This window comes from Hemibagrus wyckioides, linkage group LG04 (genome assembly GCF_019097595.1).
Source record: "Hemibagrus wyckioides isolate EC202008001 linkage group LG04, SWU_Hwy_1.0, whole genome shotgun sequence".
In the NCBI taxonomy this organism is placed as follows: Eukaryota; Metazoa; Chordata; class Actinopteri; order Siluriformes; family Bagridae; genus Hemibagrus; species Hemibagrus wyckioides.
In genome coordinates, this window is record NC_080713.1 from 27,903,653 (window position 1) to 27,916,198 (window position 12,546).

The following is a 12,546-nucleotide window of genomic DNA, read 5'->3' on the forward strand; positions in this document are numbered from 1 at the left end:
AAAATAAACGAATCAGCATCTTCGTAAAAATCAACAGCTTTGTGTTATGAGCGCTTGACACTTCCGCTGTGGTGCTAATTTCATTCCCTCTTTAATGAAAACACTCAGCTTGTTTCCCACCTCCTGTGAGGCAGAGTGAGGTAAATTCTCTCTCAGACCTTTATTTAGCCTTAAGAAGGTAAAAATGAGCGGATCTGAGTAAACAGAAAACAAGAAAATAGAAAAAAAAAGTGAAAAGGGCGCTAGAGCTTTATTAGCTTCGAGGGTGTGTATGAATGGAGGAAGAGGAGGAGGTGAAGGAAGCGTGAAGAATTATTACGCTTGGTTATTAGGTGGTGTGTGTGTGTGTGGGGTGTTCAGGAAGCAAAGGTCAGCCCCGTAACCGTGGTTACATCTCAGCTTCTCTTTATATAAGAAGGAAAACCAACACAAACCACAGAGACTCTTAGAGAAACTGAGCTTTCTCATCTACAGCAGATTGAGATGTTAGATATTAGACTTTAATAAGGGAGATAAGGACTTCTCTGATATTATACGAAGAAAACACACACATTTCCAGACACAAGACAACATAGGGAGGGCAGAGGGACAGGATGGCACATATAGCCTGGTTTAAATCTACGCACTGCTTCACTTCAGCCTTTTTGATGCATTTTAAATCTAAAGTAAGAAATTCAGCATAGCCTGACCTGCATGTCCATACTGCAACCTGACTGGCTGTTCTGTTTTATGATGTAATTATTTTTTATTTATTTTTAAAACTGTAGCATTTTGGAATCTTTTAAAAAACACACAATTTAGAGTGACTTTAAGACATTAGGTATAGAGATGATGTGAGGTTCAGTTTTTGAGATGTATGTTGAAGCATAAAATTTGTATAAAATTGAGTAAAAATCTTCCACTACCAAGATACAGTAAGTGACACGTGACTTAATGGTGATAACTGTTAGCTTTGAGTGATTATTGATTAATTTATGGCTATAACTGAGGCAAATTGAATGATTTGATTCCTCATGTGAACATGTTTGACTAGCGGTTACAGGCTCAGAACAGACGACGCATCTGTTTGCAACTGGACGCATTTAACACACACTTCTTTAAACATCCTGAGAGCAAATAAAATGACAAAGCTGTGAAAAATCTGAGAAGTTAACATCTGAGTTAACATCTAGCCCTGGAGCTAGTTTCAGGTCTAATGAGCTGCCTTCAGCTAAATAATTGTCATAAATGCATGGGGTCAGCTGCAACAGAGGATCTGCTACAGAAGCTCAGCTGGTTCAGGCTTAGAAAGATGAACTAGGAAGGTTAGGGTTATGGGTTAGAGTTATGGGTCAGGGTTACGGTTAAGGGTTAGGTTTATTGTTGGGATAGGGAAAGGGGTTCAGGAATAGGGTTGGGGGTCACTGGTTCAGGTTAATGTTGAGGTTTATTGTCTGGTTTAAGGGTTAGGAGTTAGGTTTAAAGTTATTGTTATTTGGAATCTGTTCCCAACTTGGGCACAGGTCACATCCACACTGCCTTTTCCTTTCTTTTTAGTACCTGTAGTTTCTGAAATCTGGATAGTATTTTCTTATATATATCTAAAAGAAACTTTGTATTACTTCGTGTTTTGTGTATTTTCTTAACTTACTCTGTGTATTAGAGTCAAGCCCCCAGGATCCATCATCAGAGGTAAAAACATGTAAACCAGGTCGTAAATGGGTGGGATTAAGGTCGAGAGTTCCGATTGTCCAGCCCTTATGTTGGGAGGTTGGGATCCTAGATACGGGTCGGGTTAGGATTTGGGGGCTAGGTTGGGGTTGGTGGTTAGAGTGAGGTGATTGGAGTCAGAGGTTGGACTCTGGTTATGGTTTAGGGACTAGATTGCGGTTAGGGTTTGGGGGAGTGGGTAAGGTGCATTGGGTCCAGAGGTTGGAAACAGGTTAGGGTTTAGGAGTTAGGTTCTGGTTGGGGGATGTGGGTTAAGGTTAGAGTTCAGGTTAGGGGATTGGAGTCGGGTTAGGATTTAGGGGCTAGGTTGGGATTGGGGGATGTGGGTTAAGATTAGGGTTAGGGGGTTACAATCGGGTTAGAATTCAGGGGCTAGTTTGGAGGTGGGAAATGCGGGTTAGGGTTAGTGTTATGGGTTAGGGGTTAAGGTTATAGTTAAGGGTTTGAGTAGTAAATGAGGTTTAGGGTTAAAGGTTAGGGCTATGGGATAATGGTTGGGGTAAGGGTCAGGAGTTATGGCTAAGGATTAAGGTTTAGGGGTTGGGGTAAGGGGTTAGGGTTTAGGGTTAAGGGTTAGGGCTAATGTTGGGTGGGGCTTGGTTAGGTTTAAGGTTTAGGGATTGGTGTAAGGGTGAGGGGTTAAGGTTAAGTGTTAGTGGTTATGATTAGTGTTGTTGGTTGGGGTTAGGGTTAAGGGTTAGAGGTTTGCATTAGAGTTAAGGTTTTGGGTTAGGGGTTAGGCTTAGGGTGAAAGGTTAGGGATAAGGTTTAAGGGTTGGGGTAAGGGTCAGGGGTTATGATTAAATGGTTGGGCTAAGGGTTAATGTTAGTGTAATGGGTTAGGGTTAGAGCTTAGCTTTAGGGGTTAGGGTTAAGTTTGGCGTTATGGGTTAGAGCTTAGTTTTAGGGGTTAGGGTTAAGTTTGGCGTTATGGGTTAGGGTTAGAGCTTAGTTTTAGGGGTTAGGGTTAAGTTTGGCGTTATGGGTTAGGGTTAGAGCTTAGTTTTAGGGGTTAGGGTTAGAGCTTAGTTTTAGGGGTTAGGGTTAGAGCTTAGTTTTAGGGGTTAGGGTTAAGTTTGGCGTTATGGGTTAGGGTTAGAGCTTAGTTTTAGGGGTTAGGGTTAAGTTTGGGATTATGGGTTAGGGTTAGAGCTTAGTTTTAGGGGTTAGGGTTAAGTTTGGGATTATGGGTTAGGGTTAGAGCTTAGTTTTAGGGGTTAGGGTTAAGTTTGGGATTATGGGTTAGGGTTAGAGCTTAGTTTTAGGGGTTAGGGTTAAGTTTGGGATTATGGGTTAGGGTTAGAGCTTAGTTTTAGGGGTTAGGGTTAAGTTTGGGATTATGGGTTAGGGTTAGAGCTTAGTTTTAGGGGTTAGGGTTAAGTTTGGGATTATGGGTTAGGGTTAGAGCTTAGTTTTAGGGGTTAGGGTTAAGTTTGGGATTATGGGTTAGGGTTAGAGCTTAGTTTTAGGGGTTAGGGTTAAGTTTGGGATTATGGGTTAGGGTTAGAGTTTAGCTTTAGGGATTAGGGTTTAAGGTTTGGGTTTAAAAACTATGGATGTTTTTCATACATTTATCATCTTTGCTACATAATGCTTTAGTGTTTGGTTTGTGTTTTTTAGTATCTGGTCAGGTTTGATTACTTTGTCGGATCTGCTCCCGGGGTGTTTTAGAGATTCAAATAAAACCACCAGAGATTTCCTTTCAGAGAATCCTTTACCACCAAAACAACCTCGGAGGAAGATTTCTTTATTTCCTCAATGTTAGGAACAATTGAGGCGTTTTATCTTCAGCAGGATCTCATCGTTATCCAATAAACACAACAATTCAGATCAATTAAATAGGAAGCTCTACTGCAGTCTACACAGCTGTGTGTTGTGTTAGCGTGTCCGTGTGGTGTTGTTGTTGTTCTGCTTTTCTTGCATGCTTCTTTCTTTCTGATGCTATGTCAGTCTCTCAGAGATAAACGGTTTTCCCATTCTAATTATTTATGGGTCTCTCTCTCTCTCTCTCTCTCTCTCATTTCCTCTAGCTCTCTTTTTTTGCAGTGCGTCTGTAAACCAACAGAAAGCACACCAATTTAAATTCACTGCTAAGCATTGTTGCGCTAAGCTGAGGACTGGGGGTCTGCTTATATACTGTATATATTTGTGTGTGTGTGTGTGTGTGTGTGTGCGTGTGTGTGTGTGTGTGTGTGTGTGTAAAACACATAATATATAATGATGTGCCAAATGATGTCATATATGATGTGATGATGTGCTAAATCCTCCTAGAGAGAGGAAGAGTGTGAAACAGAGAATCGGAGAGAATGAAATTAGCAGCTTGTAGGCAGACGAGAGAGAGAGAGAGAGAGAGAGAGAGAATGAGAGAAAGAGAGAGAGAGAGACTTTAGAGTCTTATCACTCCCGTGGATCTGCAGCTGAGCAGCTGAGCTCACCAAAAGATCGTCGTCTCGGGATCGTGAATGAGAGAAAGAAGAGGAGGAGAGAGCAAATGACAGCAGTAAATTTGACCGTGGGGGAAGAACGAGTGAAGAATCTGAAGAGACGAGACGCAGAGAGAGAGAGAAAGAGAGAGGGAGAGAGAGAGAGGTGGAATATGCTGAACCTGACGAAAAGCGCTGGACCGTCCTAACATCCCCTCGCTCCCTCCCTTCCTCCCTCCTCTTCTAGCCGGCTTCTTTGTCACTGACCCTGATCAAGATCCTCTCAGCGTGTGTGTGTGTGTGTGAAGTGTCTCCGCAGTGCTCACACTTACACTCACATTCAACCGAACACATTCACACGCACATGTTCTCTCACACACACACACAGAAGAGGAGGAGGACGGCTCAGGATTAAGGCAGGACTAACTTTCCTCTTCTCTGAGATGGACTGAAGTGAGCGTCCACCGTCCTGCACACTCCTACAAGACGCACAACTCCTCCAGATCTCCACAGCGTCCTCGTCCTCATCCTCGCCGGCCGTCATGCAGGTGTCCATCGCCTGCACCGAGCACAATCTGAAGGGTCGGAATGGAGAACACGGCAAGCCGAGTGCCACCAGCCCCAACGTGGTGAACGCAGCTCGCGCCAAATTCCGCACCGTGGCCATCATCGCGCGCAGCTTCGGCTCCTTCACCCCACGCCACCACATCTCCCTCAAAGAGTCCACGGGAAAACACACGGGAATGAAGTACCGGTACGTTGGGCTGCTTTCCTGCACCACATCTACTGTTCATTCATCCTTTCAGTCGATTCGCTCTCTCTCTCTCTCTCTCTGTGTATTTTGTTTGCTTTACTCCTTCTTCATGCTTTTCTATTTCTTTCTATTTCTAGTTACAGTACTGTTTTACAGATTTCTCTCTATTTATCATGCTCTCTCTCTCTCTCTCTCTCTCTCTCTCTGTGTATTTTGTTTGCTTTACTCCTTCTTCATGCTTTTCTATTTCTTTCTATTTCTAGTTACAGTACTGTTTTACAGATTTCTCTCTATTTATCATGCTCTCTCTCTCTCTCTCTCTCTCTCTCTCTCTCTGAGTTCTGTGTTTCTTTTTCTTTTAACCTTCTTTATCGTTTTCTGTTTCTCTTTACAGTACTGTTTTCTAGCTCTCTCTCTCTCTCTCTCTCTCTCTCTCTCTCTCTCTCTCTCTTCCTTTTCTTTACTCCTTCTCCATGTTTTTCTATTTCTTTCTATTTCTAGTTACAGTACTGTTTTACAGATTTCTCCCTATTTTTCTCTCTCTCTTTTAACTATGCTCTTTCTCTCTCTCTCTCTCTCTCTCTCAATTTCAATTTTCAATTTCAGTTAGCTTCATTGGCATGTATACATGTACAGTATTGCCAAAGCATTAGAGTAAAGAGAAGAACATCTCTCATTAACAAACACATTAATGAAGACATTTAACATCTCTCTCTTCATTCTTATTCATCACTGTTTCACTTTTGATTCCACATATTCTCTCTCTCTCTCTCTCTCTCTCTCTCTCTCTCTCTCTCTCTCAGTGTGATTTCTTTGTAGTAATTATGTTAGTGGATGTTAATACGTTATTACTCCATGACTTGGACAACAGAATCCCTCAAATCATCTACAGCACCTCTGACTGCCGTTACGCTCACTCCAAACTTCCAGTTGTGTTTAATCATTTCCTTGTATGTGTTGTATTTAAGGTTGGAATTCAGTGGGGGCGGGGAAGGGTTATTGCATCGTAAAATATAACAGCCAATCACGTTCCAGCATGCAAAAACAAATCAAAATTCTTTTTAATTGTCTCTCGGCACCTTATTCATTCTTATTCATCACTGTTTCACTTCTGATTCCACATATTCTCTCTCTCTCTCTCTCTCTCTCTCTCTCTCTCTTCTCTCTGTCTATCTGTCTCTCTCTCTTTCTCTCTTCTCTCTGTCTGTCTGTCTCTATCTCTCTCGCTCTTTGTCTGTCTCTATCTCTCGCTCTCTCTCACTATTTCTCTCTCTCTGTTCTCTAACACTTCAGCATTCCTGTGTCTTCTTCATCCACATTACTCATTCCTCAGTCTGCCTTGTTTGGAATTTGTTTCTCTCTCTCTCTCTCTCTCTCTCTCTCTCTCTCTCATGGTGGTCTGTGCTGTAAGTGTTGTGATATATATCCATGGAGTTGATTTGCGATGCAGATGAGTGTGTGCATCAGGTATGAGTGTGTGTTTGTTGTATATGAATCACTGTTAGGAAGGTGTGTGTGTGTGATTCTGCACTGTGGCTTGCGGCTGTTCTGTATTCATGTCTGCTCCGTGTAAATCTGCACTTTGGTGGCGCCGCTGAGTCTCAGAGGGTGATGAGGGTGCAGGAGAGGGCTTCATCAAGACCTCACAACTTTCCAGGATGTTCTGGGCTGAGGTGTTGAGTGGAGTGTGTTTGTTTCCTGCTAAGGTGTTAAGGGTAGTGTGTAGTGTTGAGTGTAGTGTGTTTGTTCTGTGCTGTAGTGTTGAGTGTAGTGTGTAGTGTTGAGTGTAGAGTGTTTGTTCTGTGCTGTAGTGTTGAGTGTAGTGTGTAGTGTTGAGTGTAGAGTGTTTGTTCTGTGTTGTAGTGTTGAGTGTAGTGTGTAGTGTTGAGTGTAGAGTGTTTGTTCTGTGCTGTAGTGTTGAGTGTAGTGTGTAGTGTTGAGTGTAGAGTGTTTGTTCTGTGTTGTAGCGTTGAGTGTAGTGTGTAGTGTTGAGTGTAGTGTGTTTGTTCTGTGCTGTAGTGTTGAGTGTAGTGTGTAGTGTTGAGTGTAGTGTGTTTGTTCTGTGCTGTAGTGTTGAGTGTAGTGTGTAGTGTTGAGTGTAGAGTGTTTGTTCTGTGCTGTAGTGTTGAGTGTAGTGTGTAGTGTTGAGTGTAGTGTGTTTGTTCTGTGTTGTAGTGTTGAGTGTAGTGTGTAGTGTTGAGTGTAGAGTGTTTGTTCTGTGCTGTAGTGTTGAGTGTAGTGTGTAGTGTTGAGTGTAGTGTGCAGTGTTAAGGGTAGTGTGTAGTGTTGAGTGTAGTGTGTAGTGTTGAGTGGAGTGTGTTTGTTCTGTGCTGTAGTGTTGAGTGTAGTGTGTAGTGTTGAGTGTAGAGTGTTTGTTCTGTGCTGTAGTGTTGAGTGTAGTGTGTAGTGTTGAGTGTAGAGTGTTTGTTCTGTGCTGTAGTGTTGAGTGTAGTGTGTAGTGTTGAGTGTAGTGTGTAGTGTTGAGTGTAGTGTGTTTGTTCTGTGTTGTAGTGTTGAGTGTAGAGTGTTTGTTCTGTGCTGTAGTGTTGAGTGTAGTGTGTAGTGTTGAGTGTAGTGTGTTTGTTCTGTGTTGTAGTGTTGAGTGTAGTGTGTAGTGTTGAGTGTAGAGTGTTTGTTCTGTGCTGTAGTGTTGAGTGTAGTGTGTAGTGTTGAGTGTAGTGTGTTTGTTCTGTGTTGTAGTGTTGAGTGTAGAGTGTTTGTTCTGTGCTGTAGTGTTGAGTGTAGTGTGTAGTGTTGAGTGTAGTGTGCAGTGTTAAGGGTAGTGTGTAGTGTTGAGTGTAGAGTGTTTGTTCTGTGCTGTAGTGTTGAGTGTAGTGTGTAGTGTTGAGTGTAGTGTGCAGTGTTAAGGGTAGTGTGTAGTGTTGAGTGTAGAGTGTTTGTTCTGTGCTGTAGTGTTGAGTGTAGTGTGTAGTGTTGAGTGTAGTGTGTTTGTTCTGTGCTGTAGTGTTGAGTGTAGTGTGTAGTGTTGAGTGTAGAGTGTTTGTTCTGTGTTGTAGTGTTGAGTGTAGTGTGTAGAGTTGAGTGTAGAGTGTTTGTTCTGTGTTGTAGTGTTGAGTGTAGTGTGTAGTGTTGAGTGTAGAGTGTTTGTTCTGTGTTGTAGTGTTGAGTGTAGTGTGTAGTGTTGAGTGTAGTGTGCAGTGTTAAGGGTAGTGTGTAGTGTTGAGTGTAGTGTTGAGTGTAGAGTATTTGCTCTGTGTTGTAGTGTTGAGTGTAGTGTTGAGTGTAGTGTGTAGTGTTGAGTGTAGTGTGCAGTGTCAAGGGTAGTGTGTAGTGTTGAGTGTAGTGTGTAGTGTTGAGTGTAGAGTGTTTGTTCTGTGTTGTAGTGTTGAGTGCAGTGTGCAGTGTTAAGGGTAGTGTGTAGTGTTGAGTGTAGTGTGCTTGTTCTGTGTTGTAGTGTTGAGTGTAGTGTGTTTGTTCTGTGTTGTAGTGTTGAGTGTAGTGTGTTTGTTCTGTGTTGTAGTGTTGAGTGTAGTGTGTTTGTTCTGTGTTGTAGTGTTGAGTGTAGTGTGTTTGTTCTGTGTTGTAGTGTTGAGTGTAGTGTGTTTGTTCTGTGTTGTAGTGTTGAGTGTAGTGTGCTTGTTCTGTGTTGTAGTGTTGAGTGTAGTGTGTTTGTTCTGTGTTGTAGTGTTGAGTGTAGTGTGTAGTGTTGAGTGTAGTGTTAAGGGTAGTGTGTAGTGTTGAGTGTAGTGTGTTTGTTCTGTGTTGTAGTGTTGAGTGTAGTGTGTAGTGTTGAGTGTAGTGTGTTTGTTCTGTGTTGTAGTGTTGAGTGTAGTGTTGAGTGTAGTGTGTTTGTTCTGTGTTGTAGTGTTGAGTGTAGTGTTGAGTGTAGTGTGTTTGTTCTGTGTTGTAGTGTTGAGTGTAGTGTGTTTGTTCTGTGTTGTAGAGTTGAGTGTAGTGTTGAGTATAGTGTGTTTGTTGTGTGTTTATTTCCTGCTGTAGTGTTAAGGGTAGTGTGTAGTGTTGAGTGTAGAGTGTTTGTTGTGTTTAGTATGTGTGTTGAGTGTAGTGTATTGTGTTGTAGTGTAGTGTGTGTTTAGTGTGTGTGTGTTTAGTGTGTGTGTTGTGTTTAGTGTGTTAGTTTAGTGTTGTGTTGAGTGTAGTGTATTGTGTTGTAGTGTGTGTGTTTGTTGAGTGTAGTGTATTGTATTGTAGTCTGTTTGTTGTGTTTAGTGTATTGTGTTTAGTGTGTGTGTTGTGTTGTAGTGTGTGTGTTTGTTGTGTTTAGTGTGTGTGTTGAGTGTAGTGTATTGTGTTGTAGTGTGTGTGTGTGTTGGGTGTAGTGTATTGTGTTGTAGTGTAGTGTGTTTGTTGTGTGTGTTGAGTGTAGTGTATTGTGTTGTAGTGTTTTGTGTTTGTTGTGTGTAGTGTATTGTGTTGAGTGTAGTGTATTGTGTTGTAGTGTAGTGTGTTTGTTGTGTTTAGTGTGTGTGTTGAGTGTAGTGTATTGTGTTGTAGTGTGTGTGTTGTGTTTTAATGGAGTGTGTACAGGAAGGTAGTGTGTGTGTGTAGTGTGTGTGTTGTAGTGTAGTGTTTTGTGTTTTAATGGAGTGTGTACAGGAAGGTAGTGTGTGTGTGTGTAGTGTGTGTTGTTGTGTGCTGTGTTTTAATGGAGTGTGTACAGGAAGGTAGAGTGTGTGTGTGTAGTGTGTGTGTTGTTGTGTGTTGTGTTGTAATGGAGTGTGTACAGGAAGGTAGAGTGTGTGTGTGTGTAGTGTGTGTAGTGTGTGTTGTAGTGTGTGTATTGTGTTGTAATGGAGTGTGTACAGGAAGGTAGAGTGTGTGTTGTGTGTGTGTGTGTAGTGTGTGTATTGTGTTGTAATGGAGTGTGTACAGGAAGGTAGAGTGTGTGTTGTGTGTGTGTGTGTTGTAGTGTGTGTATTGTGTTGTAATGGAGTGTGTACAGGAAGGTAGAATGTGTGTGTGTAGTGTGTGTGTTATGTGTATTTTAGTGTGTGTATTGTGTTGTAATGGAGTGTGTACAGGAAGGTAGTGTGTGTGTGTGTATTGTGTTGTAATGGAGTGTGTACAGGAAGGTAGTGTGTGTGTGTGTATTGTGTTGTAATGGAGTGTGTACAGGAAGGTAGAGTGTGTGTGTGTAGTGTGTGTGTGTAGTGTGTGTGTTGTGTTGTAATGGAGTGTGTACAGGAAGGTAGAGTGTGTGTGTGTAGTGTGTGTGTGTAGTGTGTGTGTGTAGTGTGTGTGTTGTGTTGTAATGGAGTGTGTACAGGAAGGTAGAGTGTGTGTGTGTAGTGTGTGTGTGTGTGTATTGTGTGTGTTGTGTTGTAATGGAGTGTGTACAGGAAGGTAGAGTGTGTGTGTGTAGTGTGTGTGTGTAGTGTGTGTGTGTGTATTGTGTGTGTTGTGTTGTAATGGAGTGTGTACAGGAAGGTAGAGTGTGTGTGTGTAGTGTGTGTGTGTGTGTGTAGTGTGTGTGTGTAGTGTGTGTGTGTGTAGTGTGTGTGTGTAGTGTGTGTGTGTGTAGTGTGTGTGTTGTGTTGTAATGGAGTGTGTACAGGAAGGTAGAGTGTGTGTGTGTAGTGTGTGTGTGTGTAGTGTGTGTTGTGTTGTAATGGAGTGTGTACAGGAAGGTAGAGTGTGTGTGTGTAGTGTGTGTGTGTAGAGTGTGTGTGTGTAGTGTGTGTGTGTAGTGTGTGTGTGTGTAGTGTGTGTGTTGTGTTGTAATGGAGTGTGTACAGGAAGGTAGAGTGTGTGTGTGTAGTGTGTGTGTGTGTGTGTGTGTGTATTGTGTGTGTTGTGTTGTAATGGAGTGTGTACAGGAAGGTAGAGTGTGTGTGTGTAGTGTGTGTGTGTAGAGTGTGTGTGTGTAGTGTGTGTGTGTAGTGTGTGTGTGTGTATTGTGTGTGTTGTGTTGTAATGGAGTGTGTACAGGAAGGTAGAGTGTGTGTGTGTAGTGTGTGTGTGTAGTGTGTGTGTAGTGTGTGTGTAGTGTGTGTGTGTGTATTGTGTGTGTTGTGTTGTAATGGAGTGTGTACAGGAAGGTAGAGTGTGTGTGTGTAGTGTGTGTGTGTAGTGTGTGTGTGTGTATTGTGTGTGTTGTGTTGTAATGGAGTGTGTACAGGAAGGTAGAGTGTGTGTGTGTAGTGTGTGTGTGTAGTGTGTGTGTGTGTATTGTGTGTGTTGTGTTGTAATGGAGTGTGTACAGGAAGGTAGAGTGTGTGTATGTAGTGTGTTTGTGTAGTGTGTGTGTGTGTGTAGTGTGTGTGTGTAGTGTGTGTGTGTGTATTGTGTGTGTTGTGTTGTAATGGAGTGTGTACAGGAAGGTAGAGTGTGTGTGTGTAGTGTGTGTGTGTAGTGTGTGTGTGTGTGTAGTGTGTGTGTAGTGTGTGTAGTGTGTATTGTGTGTGTTGTGTTGTAATGGAGTGTGTACAGGAAGGTAGAGTGTGTGTGTGTAGTGTGTGTGTGTAGTGTGTGTGTGTGTATTGTGTGTGTTTCTTGTAATGGAGTGTGTACAGGAAGGTAGAGTGTGTGTGTGTAGTGTGTGTGTAGTGTGTGTAGTGTGTGTGTGTAGTGTGTGTGTGTAGTGTGTGTGTGTGTAGTGTGTGTGTTGTGTTGTAATGGAGTGTGTACAGGAAGGTAGAGTGTGTGTGTGTAGTGTGTGTGTGTAGTGTGTGTGTGTGTAGTGTGTGTGTGTAGTGTGTGTGTGTGTAGTGTGTGTGTTGTGTTGTAATGGAGTGTGTACAGGAAGGTAGAGTGTGTGTGTGTGTAGTGTGTGTGTGTAGTGTGTGTGTGTGTAGTGTGTGTGTTGTGTTGTAATGGAGTGTGTACAGGAAGGTAGAGTGTGTGTGTGTAGTGTGTGTGTGTAGTGTGTGTGTGTGTGTAGTGTGTGTGTGTAGTGTGTGTGTGTGTAGTGTGTGTGTTGTGTTGTAATGGAGTGTGTACAGGAAGGTAGAGTGTGTGTGTGTAGTGTGTGTGTGTGTGTGTATTGTGTGTGTTGTGTTGTAATGGAGTGTGTACAGGAAGGTAGAGTGTGTGTGTGTAGTGTGTGTGTGTAGAGTGTGTGTGTGTAGTGTGTGTGTGTAGTGTGTGTTGTGTTGTAATGGAGTGTGTACAGGAAGGTAGAGTGTGTGTGTGTAGTGTGTGTGTGTAGAGTGTGTGTGTGTAGTGTGTGTGTGTAGTGTGTGTGTGTAGAGTGTGTGTGTGTAGTGTGTGTGTGTAGTGTGTGTGTGTGTAGTGTGTGTGTTGTGTTGTAATGGAGTGTGTACAGGAAGGTAGAGTGTGTGTGTGTAGTGTGTGTGTAGTGTGTGTGTATTGTGTGTGTTGTGTTGTAATGGAGTGTGTACAGGAAGGTAGAGTGTGTGTGTGTAGTGTGTGTGTGTAGTGTGTGTGTGTAGTGTGTGTGTTGTGTTGTAATGGAGTGTGTACAGGAAGGTAGTGTGTGTGTGTGTAGTGTGTGTGTGTAGTGTGTGTGTGTAGTGTGTGTGTGTAGTGTGTGTGTGTAGTGTGTGTGTGTAGTGTGTGTGTGTAGTGTGTGTGTTGTGTTGTAATGGAGTGTGTACAGGAAGGTAGAGTGTGTGTGTGTAGTGTGTGTGTGTAGAGTGTGTGTGTGTAGTGTGTGTGTGTAGTGTGTGTGTGTGTAGTGTGTGTGTGTAGTGTGTGTGTGTAGTGTGTGTGTGTTGT

General features: G+C 42.6%; 1 protein-coding gene across 2 annotated transcripts in view; it reads left to right on the forward strand.

Annotated features, from left to right (window-relative positions):
• Nucleotides 1–12,546, forward strand: part of kcnab1a (potassium voltage-gated channel subfamily A regulatory beta subunit 1a) — a 134,709-nt gene that overhangs the window by 17,640 nt on the left and 104,523 nt on the right. Inside the window, exon 1 of one of the 2 annotated variants that reach the window (XM_058387897.1) lies at nt 3,940–4,887. The exons of the other annotated variant lie outside the window; for it this stretch is intronic. Within the exon in view, the coding sequence (XP_058243880.1) occupies nt 4,676–4,887 (212 nt within the window). The 5' untranslated portion in view covers nt 3,940–4,675. Of the gene's footprint in view, nt 1–3,939; nt 4,888–12,546 lie in introns of those variants that run through there. 2 annotated transcript variants of the gene reach the window in all.